Genomic DNA, 20,372 nt, shown 5'->3' with positions numbered 1-20,372 from the left:
TCCCCATAATTTTTTTTACCCTCAAATCGGAATTGACGTGGCGCTAATGTGGCTCGCCGGCACACGCCATTTCAATAAATTAAACGATGCGTTTCAGTTTAAACATAAAAATCCTCGTTTCAACAATCAACGCCACCAATGGGCGAACACCGGCGCCAACAATCGGCGCCAGCAATTGGCGCCATTAGTTTGGAAGACCTCGACATGAAGAATTCCACACTGGTCTGGAGAGGAACCCTTCGATAGAGGTGGTGGAAAGGAAAACAATCATTTTTTTCTAGCGCCAAAAGTAATCTTTGATTTCATTTTGCCCGATAAAAATGAGAAATTAAAAAGAAATTGAGGCTTTTTTTTATGATTTAATATTATGTGTAATTTAAAATTCATATATATTCTAGAGTCAAAATTTAAAATACCCACCTCGATCTATAACTTATCTATCAAAAATACCCACTTTCATAAAACATATATCAAACCTACTCAACTCACAATTAATGACAAAACTACCCTTTAACAAATCCTCTAGTAATTCATCATAATACAATTCCATGTTCAAATCGGAAATAGTCGGTAAAGACTTATCAGGCCCAACATGCTTCCGTAACAATTTAAAATTATTCTAAACATAAACCAACATTATACCTTTAGTCGAATGGTCTTCTTCAGGAGTCAGTACTTGTTGCGTTTTACGGACCGTCTGCCCCCAAGACTCCGTCCAACCACGCGCTCGCAAGGGATGGTTGCAACCTTCTTCCTTTACTAAGTTCCGACGTATAATATTTTGTTGGAAAATAAAAGAATTTTTTTTACTAAACCGGAAAGTTGAGCAAAAACAAAGCGTTTAAAGAGGAATTATAAAATATTTAATTTATTTTATAAAATCTCCCTTAGGGATGAGACAACTTGTTTAGCTACTCATTAGTAGCTTATCTCTGGTGCCCTAATGAAAGTTTTTTTTCTTATAAAAAAAAAGTAGCTTAACACTTGTGTACATAAAATTAAAAGAACTAAAAACTTTAAAACTAAAACTTTGAAAACTAAAATATAAATATTACAGAGATAGATTTCTAGAGAGATAATGTATTGTGTGAAGTTGTGATGATTCTCCGATGTCCCTCTTCTCTCCAGAGCCTGGTTTATATAGAGGTCTGATACCCTCTATCTTCCTTGGTGATTGGCCTTGGATTCTTTTTCCGAGTGGCCAACTTGTGTTGAATGTGATAGCCATTTTCTTTTGTCGGCCATGATTGCCGACACTTTGTTAGTGCCCTCAGATGAGGTTGGACCATTTCTTTATTATCTTGTGACAATGCTGGTAGGGGCCGGCTACTTCTATCATCCACTCACTTCTGTCGTCTGCTTTTGATGAGTTGTCCGCCTGTATGATGACCCACTCACTTTTGTCGTTTTCTTTTTGGTGAGTGGGATTCCTGTTGTGAGTCACATGACTCCATTTTCTCTGTCGGACATCTTACTTTTTTGGTGCCCGAGGTGCTCGTCCACGTGAATTTTTGTGCTCCTCGTGTTCATCAGATCGGAATCTCCTTCGGTCAGGTTTTGGGAGGAAACCCTTTCCGAACTCCGGTTCCTTCTACGTTGGACATTCCGCGCAGATATGCTCGATCCAATGACCCAAGTGAGCCATGTTACAGAACTTGCGACGAGTCTCCTTGCTCCCCGCGATCTTATTTTGCCAAAGTGTTAGCCTTTTTTTCTTCAAAGGCCTTTTCGGCAAATTTGGTGGTGGTTCCGGTCATAGTGTTTAATAGGAACGATCCTAGACTTGAATTCTGGAATAACTTAAATCTGGACTTGACCTTGTCCATCTCTTTGAGACAGACCCATAATCCCCATCGTCTGGTGGAGATTTGATCCTCCTTGTATGTAGCGACGATTGAGGACTGATAATCAGGGGCCTTGATTCGGTTCAAGGCCTGGTTGTCGGGTCTTCGAAGCTTTATGAAATGGAAAGCTTCATGGTTCCCCTTTCCTGCAGGTTCTGGCGCTGCACTGAAAAAGTATAGCTCCAAAACATCCCCTCGTTTGAGGGACTCGTTATTTGTCCAGGCATCATACACCGTTTCTTGGATCCATCTTGGTAGACCCTTAATTTTGGTGAATGATGGGGATATGGTATAAACCAAAGCTAGAGCTCCAAACTCATACCATTCCTTAACATCATGTAGATGGGTGCCGGTGGTCATCCACACCCGAGGATATTTTCCTCCGACATCAACCTGACAATTTCCCGGATTAATGCCTGTGGAGAGTTGGCCCAATTATCATTAACCCCTCTGGCCCAAATCTGCTACTCGACCCATTCCCAAACCCTAAGCCCACTGCCCTTCAGATTTCCTCCCCTCATCCTGACTCATCTGCGCCGCTCCATCTTTCCGCCGCCCGTCTCCTCGATCCCCACCTCCGACTTCAATGCTCCACCCTCCTTCCCAATGTCCTCCACTCCTTTTTATCCCTGCTGCAAGTCTTTCAATCGTAAGAAAGTTTTCACACACTGTTTGACTCAGAAGGCTCTGCTATTCCTTCTTGAAGTGTCGCCGGATTCCTGTTCGTGGTTTCCTGATTGGTGACTGAGGGTGTGAACTTCGCTTCGATTGAGAGCTTGTATCACCGGATTCCTGTCCATCGGTTTCCTGGTTTGGTGATACTTTGTGGGTGTGCAAGCCATCGAAATCCTGTCCATCGGATTCCTGCTGCTGGTGGCTGTGCAATCGAGATTGGGGTGCTGATCTGTTTCTCCTGTTCCCCTTGAGCCGTGATCATTGAGCTGCCGGAAGAAGCCGTTGCCTATTGTGGGAAAAATCTGAGCCAAAGTGTCCCGAGGACACATTTTTCCCACATCGAGTTTCCTCTGATTTCTATCTTTCTTTCTTCTGACTTTCTCTTGTTTCTCTTTTACTTGCTGCCTGTCTTTGTGTGTTGCAGAGAAGTGAAGAAGGCCAACGAAGTCGAAGGCCAGCGAAGTCGTGAATCCTCTGCCGAGCAGAGAAGTCGCTTCCCCGCTGACAGAGAAGTCGCTTCCCGCTGACAGAGAAATCGCTTCCCCGCTGAACAGAGAAGTCGAAGGAGCAGAGCAGAGGGATCGATACTTCAGAGCAGAGGAAGATCAAGTGCTTGAGCACGAGTGGGGGAGACAGGAGGTTCGGGAATCAAGTGGTGAACCCTGGCTAGGCGAAGATACCCAACAGTGGTATCAGAGCCACGGTGACCTAGCCAGGGCACCCTCCGAACACATCTTACCCATCCCGCCGCCCTTTGGCTGCGCCGAGTCGCTCCCGACGAGCAAGGAACAAGGTAGGACCGGCCTCTCCCCTTCCTGGGAAGGCGGCTCTGGTAAATTGGCTTACAACCTGAAACTCCTAGATTTTAGGGTTGGTGTTGCTGCTGTTTTTGAGTTTTTGCATGTTTTACTTGTTGAGATCTTGGTATCTTGCGATCCTGACTTGCTTTGTGCTTCCGCGTGTTGCCTAAAATCTCGATAAACCCTTGGCATTTCAAGCCGAGTGAGATCTCCCTTGCTTTGGTCCAGTTCGTCTGGATTCTCCTTTAAAGGAGTCTCCTCGTGCGAGTATCCTGGAAAGTAAGAAAGAGAGGGGTTTATCTAGTGTGGCTTGTGTGCCTTGTTGCTTGTTGACCATTGTTTGTTGGTGTCTGTGAGACTGTTGTCTTGAGTTTTGCTGCTTGCAGCTGTTTGAGCCTTTTTTGTCATCATGAACAACTGCTATAGGTTGTGGGATAGGTCTGTCCCTGGGTTTAAAACTTGCATCAGTAGGGATGTGGTGCTTAATGAACTTATCTTTCCAAGTTTGATTGAATCCTCACAATCTGCTGCTCCAAGTGAGGTGGAGAAACTGAATGATTTTTATCAAAACAAGAATGAGCTTGTGTTTACCCCCACTGTTCCTTTTGAGGTGGATCCCCAACCTAATTTGGATGCAAACCCTGAGGTTGACATTGAACCTATCATGCATGATGAGCCTGTTATGAATAATGAAACTTGGCACTAGTGGTAAAGACTACTGAATGTTCTGTTATTGAGTCCAAATTGTTGTTTAAAGTCAAGCATGAAACTGATAATATGAGATACAAAACTAGACTTGTTGTTAAGGATTTCACACAAAAAGTTGGCCTTGATTGCAATATGGTTTCTGCTCCTATTGAGAACTTTGATTTTGGTTAAAGTTTAGTTTCTGTACTTGTGTGTGTGGCAAGTTTAGCCTCTGTGGCTGCTTGTCTCTTTACTTTTCTTTTCTTGTGTTGTCCTTGTTTATGTTGTTGAGCTTTGTTTTGGTCTGTGTGTCTGCTCTGCTCTTTCTTGTTCAGGATGTTTTTTCTGTCTCTCTTGTGTTTTGTGTCTTGTCCTGTGTCTGTTTTCTTTTCTCTGCATGTGTGTGTGTTCTGTTGTGTGTTCTGTTGAGTCTGTTGTGTCTTCAATGATAACCTTCCTGGTTTGAGAATGTGGTGATTTCCCCTGGGTTGGTCTCTGGTGTTGAGACTGAGTTAAATATGTATAATATTTTTCTCACCCTCTATTGTCTTGTCTTTGTGATAGGATGATAGTAAAAATGGCTGTGATGATAAGCTCAATTCAAAGGCAGGCTCTTCCCTAGTGACATGATGATCATTGTGCCAAAGGTGGAATGTGGAGAGTTGGCCCAATTATCATTAACCCCTCTGGCCCAAATCTGCTACCCAGCCCATTCCCAAACCCTAAGCCCACTGCCCTTTAGATTTCTTCCCCTCATCCTGACTCATCTGCGCCGCTCCATCTTTCCGCCGCCCGTCTCCTCGATCCCCACCTCCGACTTCAATGCTTCACCCTCCTTCCCAATGTCCTCCACTCCTTTTTATCCCTGCTGCAAGTCTTTCAATCGTAAGAAAGTTTTCACACACTGGTTGACTCAGAAGGCTCTGCTATTCCTTCTTGAAGTGTCGCCGGATTCCTATTCGTGGTTTCCTGATTGGTGACTGAGGGTGTGAACTTCGCTTCGATTGAGAGCTTGTATCACCGGATTCCTGTCCATCGGTTTCCTGGTTTGGTGATACTTTGTGGGTGTGCAGGCCATCAGAATCCTGTCCATCGGATTCCTGCTGCTGGTGGCTGTGCAATCGAGATTGGGGTGTTGATCAGTTTCTCCTGTTCCCCTTGAGCCGTGATCATTGAGCTGTCGGAAGAAGCCGTTGCCTACTATGGGAAAAATCTGAGCCAAAGTGTCCCGAGGACACATTTTTCCCACATCGAGTTTCCTCTGATTTCTATCTTTCTTTCTTCTGACTTTCTCTTGTTTCTCTTTTACTTGCTGTCTGTCTTTGTGTGTTGCAGAGAAGTGAAGAAGGCCAACGAAGTCGAAGGCCAGCGAAGTCGTGAATCCTCTGCCGAGCAGCGAAGTCGTGAATCCTCTGCCGAACAGAGAAGTCGCTTCCCCGCTGACAGAGAAGTTGCTTCCCGCTGACAGAGAAATCGCTTCCCCGCTGAATAGAGAAGTCGAAGGAGCAAAGCAGAGGGATCGATACTTCAGAGCAGAGGAAGATCAAGTGCTTGAGCACGAGTGGAGGAGACAGGAGGTTCGGGAATCAAGTGGTGAACCCTGGCTAGGCGAAGATACCCAACAATGGCCTTCCTTGTGTTGAGTTTCTCCCATCTGCTCTGGTACAGCTACCAAGAAGAAGACATTTCAACAAAATCAGTATCAACCTTAGATTTGTCAGTCACCGGCCTAAGGCCGATCTCTTCCTTTTTTTTTTTTCAGAGGTGGAGGGTTGACATGTTGGTTTAGGAAGTGATTCCTTAGCAACATCTTTTCCTTGAGGATCCGGTTTTGAAACCTTAGCCTCAGTTTTTGTGCTAGGGGTACTTGAATCCACTGCTACCGGTAATCCGGTCAGTACGGTAATGCCTGCTTTAATCAAGGGTTCCATGATTTCGCGCAGGAGCGGTCCTTGGGTTGCTTTATGAAGATTTATCATCTTCTTAAGGCATTCTCGTATACGGTCAGACACTTTGGCTTCATCAGCCGACTGCATCCTTCCAGCTTGTTTGGCATAGAGTACACACTCTTGCCATTCCTGTTGTAGCATCTCCATGTTATTCTGGAGTTGTCTCTGGTCTATTACTATATTTTACTATTTTGTAATAAACCAATTTTTTCATGTAGCAAACTGTAATAATCTTAACAGAATGCCCTGCTTCTTGACATCGGGAGATTGGAAACTGGATATGGGATGAGAGTCATTTCTCATGTGGTAAAACTAAAATCTGCTGCAATTCTGCAACACAATGTTGACACCATAGACATAAGCTAAATGCGCGTTTGGTTTATAGGTTTTGGTATTCATAGCTGAAATTGCCCCCAAGAATTTAAGAGGAGCTTTGACAACCATAAATCAGGTAGATAAATAGACTTCTCGCTTCAATAGTTACACCTTTAAGGCCATTTTTTAATCTTCAAACTATGCAGCTTATAATTTGTACTGGAGTATTTGTATCATTCATCCTAGGCACATTGCTGATATGGAGGGCTCTAGCATTAGTAGGTAAGATTATAAAAAACCATCCTACACATATGTATTTGTTGAATTTAAGAATACTATTACATATATATATACATACATACATACATACATACATAAAATCTGTTGTGATGAAATTACATACATATAATAAAAGTTTATATTGAAATGTACGTTGCTTCTCGTAGCCCTTTCAACACTGATTGTTTTACATGATAATGTCTTAATTATTACTTGAATTTTTTGTATTCTTTACTTGATATTATAGGACTTGCTAACTGGTGGTACGGACCCCATTGTGAAATCGAGGATTGCAAAAAAGTTGCAGGGTAAAAGGATGCTCATCAACCCATGGAGCATAGGATGTAAACAATAGGACTTGTTTCCTTCTTTCATTTTCTTTCTTTATAGGAAGACACTTCGAATTATATGTCTATCAATGTATCTATCATTGTAGGCGATACATGAAAAGATTGTATTTCATAATTCATTATATTTGATTCATATAATGTATGATATGCTATTTTATATTTTTATAAAATTGTGATAAAAATATTGTTCACACATAATAACATTTATCCACGCTTATTTTATATATTTAAAAAATAATAATATTTTTTCTAAAATTAATATTAAAAAATAATTACCTATACATAATTTATAAGATTTAGCTACACATATATGTGTCGCAAAAGGTACGTGTAAAAACCACGTAATTTCCACGTCATCACTGCATTATTTCAAAAATATATTTTCCCACACAAAAAATGAATTATCCGTGACATATATATATGTGGGTAAAGGCTTGATGAATTACCCACACATAAAATTTTCCACGTGTAAATACCATGTCATTTCCACATCATCACTTTATTATATTAATACTCACCACACATAAAATATACTTTTCGTGACATATATATGTGTAGGTAAATATTTAGTGATTTACCCACACATATATATAAGTGTGGATAAAACCCTTTATTTACAAAGTTTTACCCACACATGTTGACATTTGACTTGTGTGTGGGTAAAAAGGAATGGTGACACATAAACATACTTTTAGCCACACATGGATGTGTGGCTAAAACCCTTATATTCTTGTAGTGTTTTGCAGGAATTTTTTCGTAAAAGACTTTGGTATTAGTATAACTAGGGGTTTGCTACGGCGTCCAGTTTGGTATAATGATCCCAAGAACTCTTTGGGTTGAGAAACTTTGGTATAATATTCAACTGGGAAATCCTCTTCTCCGATTGGCTTGTTGGTCAGGTATGCGACTCGAAGGCTACTAAGCATCGTCTTGGCGGGGCTTTGTGGCATGGGAACTTTGTTCAGCGTAGTTCTCACATTAAGCCCACGTTTGGTTGGGTGTTTTAAGAGGTTGGAAAGGGAATCAAATAATTGAATCCATTACTTGTTGTTTGGTTTGGGTAATGAGATAATCATTACCCTTACTTGAGGGTGACTCAATCACCCAATTTGTTACCCCTCAAAATAGAGGGGAAACAAAAGAAAGAAAATCCCTTACTAATGACTTATTTTCATTGTTAAACTAAGCACTCAATAAAAGTAATGATTATTGTTACCATTTCACTTCTTTATTTGATTCCATTCCATTTCCATTCCTCTATTTGAACCAAACGAGCACTGAGACTAAAACCAGTTTACCAAATGCTCTGTGCTAATGGTTTCTTCCGCCTGCCTCAGAGCTCCGGCCATGTGTTACATCATCATCATCTAAGTTGTTAACTCTTAGAATTTTGCTATAAGCCTACCACCATGTTTATTGTGAAGAGAAGAACAAAATTTAGATGCATGATATGCAAAGTTATCTGTTTCTATATTTGATGCTAGTACCTCTAATTTGTTGTCATTGTGTTTTAAGGGTTTTTCCTTTGGGTTTATCTTAAAGAGGTTTTAACGAGGCTCGGCCCTTAGTATGCGCCTGTGCTTTCAAGGGTTTTTAGGCGCTTCTTGCTTTCGTTTTTTTTTTGTTTCAATAAAATTTCTATTTCAGCAGTGTTCTACTTCTTTTGCATAAGTATTATATCACGTGCAATGCACGACATGGATATCTTTTAGAATTTTTCAAATGGTGGAGTTTTGTTCTAACAATAAGTTGGTGATCGATGCAATTTCCTCCCAAGGTGTAGATAGTTGTGAACTTGGAGCTATTATTAGAAGTTGTCGATCTATTATGAGTGATGTTCAAATTTTTAGAATCAAATATGTCTCTCATGGGAATATTTAGCTGCTCACAGATTAGCTAGAGTGGCTATTGATTTTCTCTGTCGTATGCATGGGAAAAACCCCCGATGGTTGTGATGGGTCTTCTTGCTTTACCATGCGATTGCGAATAAATGGACTACATTTACTTCAAAATAAAAATCTTGACTTAAGCTATCTCATCATATCCTAACATTATTATCAAACGAGCCCTTAATTACATTGTTGTCAGAGAGTGATATTGGTCGTTGCTCCGTGAAAGAGAGGAGAGACGTGAGACAAAGGGACATGGCAAGGGTGACTCGGGAGAGACAATGAGGTGGAAATTTATTTTTTCTTTCATTTATAAAATCAAAACGATATCGTTTTATAACCACATCAGATTTGATTAAGAGAAAATTAAATTTGACGGGAGATTCCATACAAATTTAAAGATCATGCATTTACAAATAGAAAGAAAGAAAAAGATTATTTGCAAGAATAGAAAATATTGAAATTTCAAGTATTTACAAAATCTTCAAATCCCATTTCATCAAAGTTTTCAAGAAATAACAAATATCAACACAAAACTCAAATCTTCATAGACCCTGGCTCACAAGTAATCTCTGTATTGCCAAGGCAAGAACCCTTGTCACCATATATTTCGTTATTTAGCAAGGGCAGCAAAGAACACAGTAAGAGATAAAGAGACAAGAGGTGGTCGGAGGTGGCAGTGGCGACGGTTGTTAGAGAAAGACAGTGGGGGAGGATGAAGTGGGAGATTAACAAATGTGAAATTTATCTAGCAACAGGATCGATATGGTAACTCAAGAATTCATCAATCATACCTACAACAGTCTCATATATTTCAGTTGTGCTCCGATCTTATATTTCACGAACCTAAACAACATAAGATCATCATGCTTACAAGTAAAATGCATGCATTGTAAGGATTGAAACATAGTGTGAGAGAAAAGAGGAGTGGATTCAGTTACTGAAGTGCTTCCAAGTATAGAATCCTTACAGACATTCATTCAACACGCGAAATATTCTGGTCCTTGGAATTGTAACATCAATTACTTGCTAGTTCTACAAGAAACTTAATACAGACACCTAAAAGAAGCAATGAGCAAGCTTTATAAACACTGACAATCCTTACGAGTGTCGAACTCAGGAATGTGTGGTGCAGTGCTACTGTATCGTTCACTAAATCAACATGCAAACACATGAAAGATGAATGATATGCTGCAGCAGATTCTAGTTCCTTATATGCAAGCTCTATGAGAATTGATCAATGCAGAACTCAACTAGATAAAGAATAGTAATGGCAGAGAGTGCAATCTTAAGAAAGTAAATGAGTCGCGCAATACGAGGGGATTTTCTCATTCCAGCTCAACACTTGTTTTGCTTCATCTAAACATTTGGACAGCAAGGCTTCGAAACTAATGGTCTAAACCACAATTTAACACCATGTATATGTACCAGCCAAAGCTTCAACCCGCATATGTACACAATTACAATCTTGACCCTTTTTTTCTGGTAAAATTCAAGTGTTAGCCGACTGTGAAGGTAAATTTGGGTGGTTATGCTCACCTTCATAAGTCACAATTAGCATCGAGGAATCTTCCAAGCATCTCTCAACATGTTTCCTAGCAGGACAGCCTCTCATGCTGCTACATTTATAGTACCCCCTGCAAAGACCCAATACATTCATTGCAGTTGCTACAATAGAGGTGAAGCCGCGAAAACATTTACGCCTAAGAGAAGAGAACAAGCAAATGGCAATACATGAGACCATTTCTTCCAATGCTAGTTGCTTTTCCGTAGAACAAGAAAAATAGTGAAATGCTTTAGAACCAGTGAACCACAGATATAATCTAGTCCACCAACCACCTACTATGAGGATGCTAACGAAAAAAACATGCAACTACTAACTAATAACATAAGATATATATTTAGCATCATATGCCATCAAGTACCATCTAATCCAAGCAAATCCTTCTTTTCTTCCTATTACAAGCCAAAATAGAAGGGACAAAACAAGTAGCATGTAAGTTAACTACACTGTGCACCTCCACAAGACTATGAGAGCGATGAAATATAGCACAGTTGAGTTTCAAACGAGACAATGATAAATTAACATAGCATGATCTCAATAACTGCATATCCCCGAGGTTTTGGAAGACCGGTTAGAGACATTCAATCAAAAGTAAAGTTTGTTTGAACTATTATGACACCATACCTCGGATGAGGAGATCCCTTGATAGGTTTCTGACCATACTTCCTCCACGAGTATTCATCAGGTGGGATATCAGCTAACTTAGTACTTATAGCGGGTACCTTGATGGACCTTTTAATCTTGTTTTTCCTGCAAAAAAATGACACAAAAATGGGGACAAATTTAGAGGAGGAACCAAAATATTCCAAGTGATGATTGGTATACAATTTGATCGAACGGCAAGAAAGAGACAAGCCAAAACAAGCACCTCTTCTTTGAGCAACGACACCTACCACTGCCCCCACATTTCACACTTCCATCATCTCCCCTCCCAGAGCACCTTCTCTTGTGATGATAGGAGCCTTGATCTGCAGAGCGCGACGAACCAATCAAATGGAACGCGCTCCCATCCATATTCGCAACACTAGCATCTACGCTCAACGAAGAAATAAATGACCTAGAAGATGACATGGTCGGAGTGCAGGTAGAACCATCGAAATTTAGGCTAATGCCACTACTGTTGCAGCGATACATCACCTCAGCCTGCTGCTGCTGCTGGAGCTGAATCCTCCGCTGCTTTTGCTGCTGGAGAAGATGATAATCCGCCGCTTGCTGCGCAAATTGAGGTAGATTCTTCGCGAGTGAGTTCAATTCCAAAGAAGGGGATGCCAATGTGAGTGCACTCTTTATGGTGGAACCATGCTCTTGAAGCGGATTACTCTCTAAAGGATTAATTTGAATAAGCGAAAGCGGTTTTGGATGTTGATCCTCTGTTCTAGTCATTGGATTCTCTAAGAATATATTTTGGGGGAGTGGAGGTTGAATTTTCTTGAATTTCCTCACTCTAGCATGACCACTACTAGAATTAAGGAGAGACACAACTTTTTTGAACTTGTTTACAGCATCCCCTGTTTGATCTGAGAGATTTCTGTAATGATTCTGAATTTGGGGCTGGGACAAGAGATGAATCACTCTATAACAACTTTCAACCGCGGCACTATTTGCCCTTTCTACCTCTTCCATCGCAACTCCTTCAACCCAAGAATAGGGAATGAAATAATAAACTAACCAAAATGTAATAAAACCCTAGTTCCCAAATCAGAAGAGAACAAAACCCAGCACGACATTAGCACTGAAAGGGTGAAACGAAACCTCCAAAGTGATGATTCAATGTTACCTTGAGCAATCATAAAGATGCTAAACACGGTATCCTACGAACTCAAAACCTCATCATCGGCAGAAAACAAGCTTACGCTATCCGTCGCAATCAGAATTCATGGCGAGGGAGAGAGAGAGAGAGAGAATGGGGAAGAAAAAGTGAGAGGAGTGAAGGATAAGGAAAAAGCGAGGAAAAAGGGCCCTTTAGTTAGACTTTTGGTAGAAAATGGTGTAGAACCCTAGATGACGAAAGAGAAAAACGGATTGAAAGGCGTGAAAGAGAAGACTTTCAGAGTTTAGCTTTCGTCAGAGAATTGGCGCAAACCCAGAAAACAAACAAATAGGAATAAAAAAGCAGCAGATTGCAATTGCATAGGTGAGATCTTAGCACCCTTTTTTTACTAACAAATTATTGCAAGTATAATAATTCCGTATATTATTTCAAAATATTCATAAAAATTAATACTTTTTCCCTATTTTTCAAAAAAAATATTATATAATATGTATTTTCTTCACTTATGATATAATTAATTATTAACACTATTTTTTAAGTAGATTATTTTTCTATTTTCTATACATTCAATAATTTTTATTAAAACTCATTATCATTTTTTTTATAAATTATTTTTTGTAAAGGAAGAGAATATGATGCTGTTGGATAAAAACTATACATAAAGAGTGAAAAGTGTCATACAAAGCAGCAGGACTATATTGGCACATATGATAATGATTTATGAAGTCGGCAATGGGCAAAAGTTTGTAGCACATAGTTTCATTGTTTATTTGAGATCATAAGAGCATCCACAGCGGCCATGTCGAGGGAGGTGTCGACCCGGGGCGAAGGAGGCGGCCGCGCGCTGGAGGGGCGCCCAGATGCGAGGCGGGGTCGAGGCTACGGCACGAGGCGAGAGAGGAGATGAGATGGCGCGTCCGCAATTTAAAAAAAAAAAAAACAAAAATCGGCTATTTTGAATGAATTAGACCGTTTCCAAATTTTATTTTATTTAAAAAAAAAAAAAACGACCGTTGTAAATTTTCAACGGTTATTTTGATTTTTTATTTTTTTTTCTTTTTTCCCCTTCTATAAATACTACTCTTCCTTCCATTCTATAAATACTACTCTTCCTTCCATTCTTTCAAATTCACCAACACCTTCAACTATAATTCTCTCCCAAAAAAAATTCTCTCTTCTACATTTCCAAAGATGGATCGTGAATTCGATGAATACATGGAGCAACAAGGCGGATCGAGGGTTCCAATGATGGGGTTTGCTCCATTTTCAGCAGCCTCGAATGTCTTGGCTACAGGAAATGTTCCTACGCCGGCGGCGAACGCCAACGTTCAAGAAGAGCCGGAGGAGGTGAAGCCGAAAGCCAAGGGCACTCGCGCTGCATATTCTAGCGAGGAGACCGAGCTCGTGGCAATATTGTGGGCGGAGGCAACCCACAATCCTATTTTGGGGACCTCCCAAAAGTTGCTCCAATATTGGGGAGCAATCGCCGAGAAGTTCAACGCGCTCAATACTTCGGGAGCGCCGCCGCGAAAGTCGGAGCATCTCAAGTCCCACTTCGCCCGTGTCCAAAAGGAGACAAAATTCTTCGAGGGCTTCTACAACACGTGCAAGGAGAATTGGGGGAGTGGTATGAGCGACGATCAAATCTTCCAACAAGCCCAGACGATGTTCGAGGCGAATTTCAAGAAGCAATTCTCCTACGTCAAAGCTTGGAAAGTGCTTCGTGACTGCCAAAGATTCACGTCGCAAGCCGAGGATGTCCACTCCGCCAAAAAGTCGAAGGGCTCCGATGGTGGAGCAACCACTACTTCTTCGGAGCCGAGTGTCACAGCGAGACCCCAAGGCCAAAAAGCGGCAAAGCGAGACAAGGGCAAGGCGAAGAAGGGAGAAGGGTCTTCGGGAGGAGGATCGGCGTTCTCCGACGCCCTCGAGAAGGTTGCCGAAAGCATGAAGGAGCATGCTCTCAAAACGGGGGAAATCGCCCATGCCAAAAAAATGCAAGCCGAGATGAAACGGGAGGAGATGGATATGAAGCTCTTGAACAAGGATACGACGGGTATGACGGATGCACAATTGGCTTTGCACAACCACCTAGTCCAAGAAGTGCTCAAGCGTCGAGGGCTTATTTAAATTAGGAAATTATGTTTTTTTTTTTAATTTTATTAGCGTATTTTAATTATGTTTTTAATTTTATTTAAATTATTGTAATGTAGAATTTTAATTTTAATGAAATTTGAATTTTAAAAATAAAAGTGTAGAAATATGAATTTTGTGGAAATGGGGATCTAAGCACCCACCTAAGACACAATGCATTGGAGAGGGGTGTGTCTTAGGTGGGGCCCACTCCTAAGACACCCCTCTAAGACACCACCATTGTGGATGCTCTAAATACTCTTTTCGTTCCGCGAAGTATGAGCAACTTTTGTCCGACACAATTTTTAAGAAGAGTGTGTTTAATAATTCAAGTGTATTTTAATAATAAAATGAATAAGTGTTGCTTTAGTTATTTTTATTGTTTTTTCTTTTAAATTTTAGATTTTTACTCTGAAATTACTTTAATTTTATTATAATTATTTTAACTATGATTAATTAAATCTTATTAAAATAATCAAAAATTTGAAATAATTAAACTAACCAAATAAAAGAGGAAACATAAATCCGGAAAGGCAGATTATTTGGCAATAATTTTAATCAAAATTCAAACTTTATAGCATGGTGGTACTTTACAAACTGAAAATTTCAAATTTTTCAATTTTGGCCAAAAAGAATGGCAGTAGATTACAAGTGACTTCCCTCTAAAATCTAAATTACACATCTATTTAATGCTAGCTAGAAGCTGCCATTAGACTATTTTTATCAATAACCTACACCAACTTAATTTTTTAATAAAAAATTTATTTCTCTCTCTTCTACATACATAATCTATAATTCAATAACCTTTATGTTTTATCAATAACCTACTACAACCTAAAATATATATATATATTTTTTTATTTAATAATCAATTTATTCATCCAATAATAATATGCCACATGTCATAATCATTTTTATAAAATTCATTTTGAAGAGGTTGACAAGAGTTGTCAGAAATTGGTTTGCAGCCCATTTATATCACCGGTCATCAATTTTTATTCATTTTAACATTTATTTATTTATTTTAATTTTGTCTTTTAGTTATAACCGGTCATCCAAAGTCATTGATAATTGTAGTCTTACACAAACACCAAACAAACTAAAAAATAAGAAAAGATCTCACTACGTCAATAAGAAATCAAGTGGTTCAGTCCATCCTCCAAGGTTGCAACGATGGAAAGGCGACGAGGGATACTTTTGGAAGCTATGCAGAAATTTGCTATTTCTCGTTCCATTGTTACTCGACTGTGGCAATATGCAAGAAAGAAACAAGAAGAAGCCGAAGTTATTCACCTTGTAAGTATTTTCTTTCGGTAGAGGAGGATCAATGTTGAGATGTTTCAAATTGGATTTTTTTTCTTAAAGAATTTTAATCATTAAAGTCGGTGATGTAATCAAAATAATACTTTATCCATGCATAAAAGAATTTCTCAAAAAGAAGTGATACATGTTTTTTTTTTTTAAAAGAGATTATTGAATGTATTGAAAGTGGTGAAAATTTGATATATTAGTATTAATAGTGATGAAAAGTAAGGGTAAATGAAATATTATAAGTTGTGGGATATAATTCAAAAATAGGTAAGAAGTTTTTTTATGGACGTCCCAAAAATGAAAAATAAGAAGTTACTTCATGAAAGGATGGAGTATTCTATATGCCCCATTATTTTTATCGGCTCTTGACGAACGTTGGCCACTTATGATAGATGTCATCGCACAAGTAGTAGCCCATCTAGTAGTAATACTGGTTGACTTCAAAGATCACCGGCGATGACGTTCCTCCCAAGATGTCGGCGAACAGAGGCGACTGGTTCAGAACATTGATGTTGTTGTTTGAGCCGGCGACACCAAAGAAGGCATGTCAAATCCACAAATCGTGTGAGATGCAACAGCCTCCAAGATCAAGGTGGGCTCTACTTGATCACCACGTGTAAATGCGTTATGCCACGCCTTTGAACAATTCTTCCATGTCCAATGCATACAGTCAAAACTCGCAAGCATCCCGGGAAATCCATGTCACGCCTAGTGCATTTGAAGCAGTCGTTGGGCGTCCCCCGTTGTAGGACGCCGAAGATACTCGGCACCGTATGCCCGTATGACAGCTTTACAAAATCTCTTTAGGCATAGCCGGCCCATCGTGTCAGTGATTTTCAGATACTCGTCAAAAGTATCCTACTTTCACTTATTTTTCACACCAAATTCATATCTCTTCTTCTACTTTTCACTACTGATCCCAAAATCTTCTTCTCTCGGCTTGTCGCCGTTTTCTTCGTCCACCAACATATTCAATTTTCAAGGTCTTGAGGGTATTAACTTGAACGAAACACAATTCGTTCAAGATAACGAAATCGTCGAAATTCTTGAACTCTCGAAGACGACACTGAGGAGCGCCGGTTACACCTCTTCGGATACCGAGCTTGTTTGCACCCTATGGGTCTAGACAACCCTCAATTCGGTCAAGTGCATCGATCAAAAGATGCTTATTTATGGAGCGAAATCACGAAACACTACAATGATTCTTGTCCTCCCGGCATGCCGGCATGCAACAACAAGCAAATTGAATCACACTTTCAACTCGTCCAAAAGGATGTGAAAGCTTGGGGGTGATCTGCGATAAGTGTCGAAGTAATTGGGAGAGCGACATAAGCAATGATCAAATCACCCAACAAGCCCAAAAAAACGTCAAACAAACAAGGACTAATAATACCTACAAGGTATACACGAAGACGTCCTACGTATCGAGCATCACGACTACGTGTATAGCCCAAAAGGCAACAAAGCACACGTTAAAGGGAAAGGGAAAAAGGTTGAGTCGTCGTCGACTCCAGACAAGGAGAAAATATGGGACCAATTAATGATAAAGGTCGTTGACCACCTCAACGATATAAAACAATGGAAGCGCGACGATCTCGACCTCCAAATTTCTAACACTGACATCTGGCGAATGAGTCTAAAGAATTAGCCATACATAACTGAATGGTAAAGGAGATCGCGAGATGTCGAGGATGAGACATATAGTTTGATTTTTAGAATATATTTATAATTAATATTATTTTAAATTTTGTTTTAATATAAATTTTTTCAGATTACTGTAATTTTAAATTAAAATTTAATAAAATTTAAAATTTTATTTAAAATTTGATTTTTAAAACTGAAATGAAAAATTCATGGAGCCATCTTATGAAGCCCCTATTGTGAAAGGTGCCTCTTCAGCTTCACGGGTGGTCATCCAATCTTCTTATAAACAATCCGAAAACTCCAATCAAGTGACCGATTCAGTGTTTTAACATGGATTTGACAACATTGCTTCCAGTTATGATCAATCATAAATATAATCGGAATCATATTATTAAAAACTAGAAAAACTTCACATATTGTCATAATGGCTGACCCTTTCTTCAACAATGTCACTTCTTTTATGACAAATTAGTGCACAATAGCCAAGACCCAGAATGTTTGTGGCAGCTCAGAGTTGAAATAGGCGTATCATATCTTTAGTAGTTTATATATATGTATTTAACTATTTATTCAAGCTCGAAAGTAAAATAGGTCCGTTTTGTTTACATTGTTTATTTTTAGTAAATATATATCTACCTTACCTCAACATATGTATTCTTCACCTCAATTATGTCACAAATTAAAAATTAAAATAACCTTAAAATAAAACATGTGATAAGGATAAAATAGGCTATTCACATGTTGTGCCCAAAGCTCTTTTTATATTAGTATATAAATTTATGATCATGTAATTATTTATTGCACCTCCAATTTAAAAATTTGAATCCGCCATTATAAGGAAGTATGAACATATGGAACATATCACTTCAACTGTGCACAGGAACAATAAACTTGACATTTTACTATATACTCACATCATAATTCATTCATATATATCATAGTACATGTAAACACGTTGGACATAAAATAGCTTTCACAAATAAGTAACGATAAATCCTACCTTAAGATTATGGTACCCATAGAATACAACGAATTTTATTTATACCAAATCTTTTACCAGTGAGAAATAGAATTAACCGTAGACTTGAAAAAAAAAAATCAAGCCCAGCTAGACATAGGAGAAGAAACTATACTCCCTCCGTTGCAATTTGTACATGAAAGTGATATATTTTTGACGGAAAGAGGGATTATATCATTACATAAAAGTAATATAAATAATATCTAGAGATATTTTTTAAGGCAGGCACCCCTTTACCCACATTTTGGATAAAAGGTTATTATTTGATGAGGGGTAAGATCCTCATCAGCGCAAGATATTACACTTGACGTCTATTGATACATGATATTTATTATTATGTGTGGGAAAAAAACTAACAGCGCAGGTGGACGATGAACTCCGAAGTAATAAAGGCGGATCGCACCTGAGCAGCGCAGGTCGAAAGCCTATTCAAGATCTGCGCAACACTTTGAAGACGCACCTGCGCGGCACCTCAAAGGAGAACTTGAATAGACCCTTAAAGAAGAACCTGCGCAATTATCCGAAGGTGTACGTGCGCAGACTATCAACTACCCTCTATTAAAGACGAAAAAACTGCAAGATCGTTAAGAAATGACAATCAAGGGTGACAGTGACACCGGGAATATGTTCGTGCATGAGGAGCGCATGAGAAGGCTAAAAAGACGCTTGTACCCCTTTTCCCTTGTAATGTCTATAAATATCTCATAGTCTCTTGTAATCAGATTATTCTCCAAGTTATTAAAATACAACAAACATCCTTATGTACCTGTTAATATTGTGCTCCAAGAAAACTATCTTCATCTCTTGGATTTGCAATATGCATGTCCTCTTTCCATCTCACTATGTTACGGTTATTGTGTAGATCAAAGTAGATTCTATCATTATTATTTTACCAAAAATAGATGGATAATATTATTCATACTTGAAGTGAAAATAAAGAAGGAAAAATAGTGAACTTCTTTTTTATACAAAATGTGGGGAAAAAAGAAAGCATTTAAAGACATAAATTTTTATTATCCTTCATTTTCTCGTGATAAATTTATCCATCAAAATAAACGTATCCTAAAAAAATAGAACAACTTATCATTGAAGAAGAAGAAGATAGAGGAACAAATAAATGAAGAAATAGACAATTGATCAGAGTAGTTCAGAAAAACCAAAACCTAAAGATTCTAAAATAGTAGAACTAGTAAATGCTCGGCATATGATTGATTTAATTGCATCATTAAACTCTATTTTCTTATAAGAGCACCCACAGTGGGGACCCGATAGGGGGGACTCGAGTCACCCCTGAGATCGGGTCGCCCACTGCCAGGGGCGGAGCTAGGGGTGGTGCAGGGGGGTCACTGGGCCCCCCTGGGATTTTAAAAAATAGTAGGGGTATTTTCATAATTTTATATTAAAAATAAAAAATATATAATTTTGTCTGCATTATTATTATGTTGAGCTATTTTAAACTGTAATTGGTATGCAATATTTAGAGTTAAGACGTTTTGAAGAAGTGAACACATAATTAATTTATACATATCATGATTGGATTGGATTCTAGAGATTTATTTTTTTAATTTGATATTGAAAGTTACTTTGTCTTACAAAGTTTTATGAGATTTTTGCAAATAAAATCACAAACTATTTCAAATTTGTAATTTTAATGTGACTTTTGACTGTGGCGAATTAAATCACTATTTTTTCAATTTTTTCAATTACATCCCCTATTTTTTTTTTTCGATCGTCAGAGTGTTAAATTGCAGCTTACGTGGATTAGTAAAGACGACGTCGTTTTTGTGAGGCCTAAACGACGTCGTTTCGTACAATTTCAATTATTTTTTTTTCAAATTAGAAAGAGACTGTATCTTGTATTTGCACCATAATTTTCAATATGTAGTAATTTTATTGCAAAATACATCGTAACATGAATATTACATGGAGAAATAATTCACACAAACTTCAAGTCAACAATTCGACAATCGAAAAAATTGGTGGATGAAATTGCAAAAATTAAAAAAGATGAGTGATTTACTTCGCTACACTTTCAAAGTTACGTTAAAAAAATTTTGGACCCCCCTAAATCAAAAGTCTGGCTCCGCCCCTGCCCACTGCAACCCCCTCCCCACTCGAGTCTAGCCTGATTTATCATGCTTGG

General features: G+C 38.8%; 1 protein-coding gene across 1 annotated transcript; it reads right to left on the bottom strand.

The window, feature by feature from the left end:
• Positions 1-10,076: 10,076 nt before the first annotated feature.
• LOC131014149 (probable WRKY transcription factor 21) lies at positions 10,077-12,521 on the bottom strand. Its single transcript, XM_057942026.1, has 3 exons — positions 11,221-12,521; positions 10,977-11,102; positions 10,077-10,425 (listed from the first exon to the last, which is right to left on the bottom strand). Exons 1-3 carry the CDS (start codon positions 11,973-11,975, stop codon positions 10,281-10,283), a joined length of 1,026 nt encoding a protein of 341 aa, XP_057798009.1. The 5' UTR covers positions 11,976-12,521; the 3' UTR covers positions 10,077-10,280.
• Between the last annotated feature and the right edge of the window lie 7,851 nt (positions 12,522-20,372).

Source organism: Salvia miltiorrhiza, chromosome 3 (genome assembly GCF_028751815.1).
Source record: "Salvia miltiorrhiza cultivar Shanhuang (shh) chromosome 3, IMPLAD_Smil_shh, whole genome shotgun sequence".
NCBI classification, from domain to species: Eukaryota; Viridiplantae; Streptophyta; class Magnoliopsida; order Lamiales; family Lamiaceae; genus Salvia; species Salvia miltiorrhiza.
Note: the sequence above shows the minus strand (reverse complement) of the source record. Positions and strands in the feature narration are given on the sequence as shown.

Coding starts and splice junctions, on each gene's coding strand:
- LOC131014149 (XM_057942026.1), bottom strand. CDS start 11,975: ATGGAAGAGGTAGAAAGGGCAAATAGTGCCGCGGTTGAAAGTTGTTAT. Junction 11,103..11,220: donor TGTCGTTGCTCAAAGAAGAG/GTGCTTGTTTTG, acceptor ATTTTTTTGCAG/GAAAAACAAGATTAAAAGGT. Junction 10,426..10,976: donor AAGGGATCTCCTCATCCGAG/GTATGGTGTCAT, acceptor GGGTCTTTGCAG/GGGGTACTATAAATGTAGCA.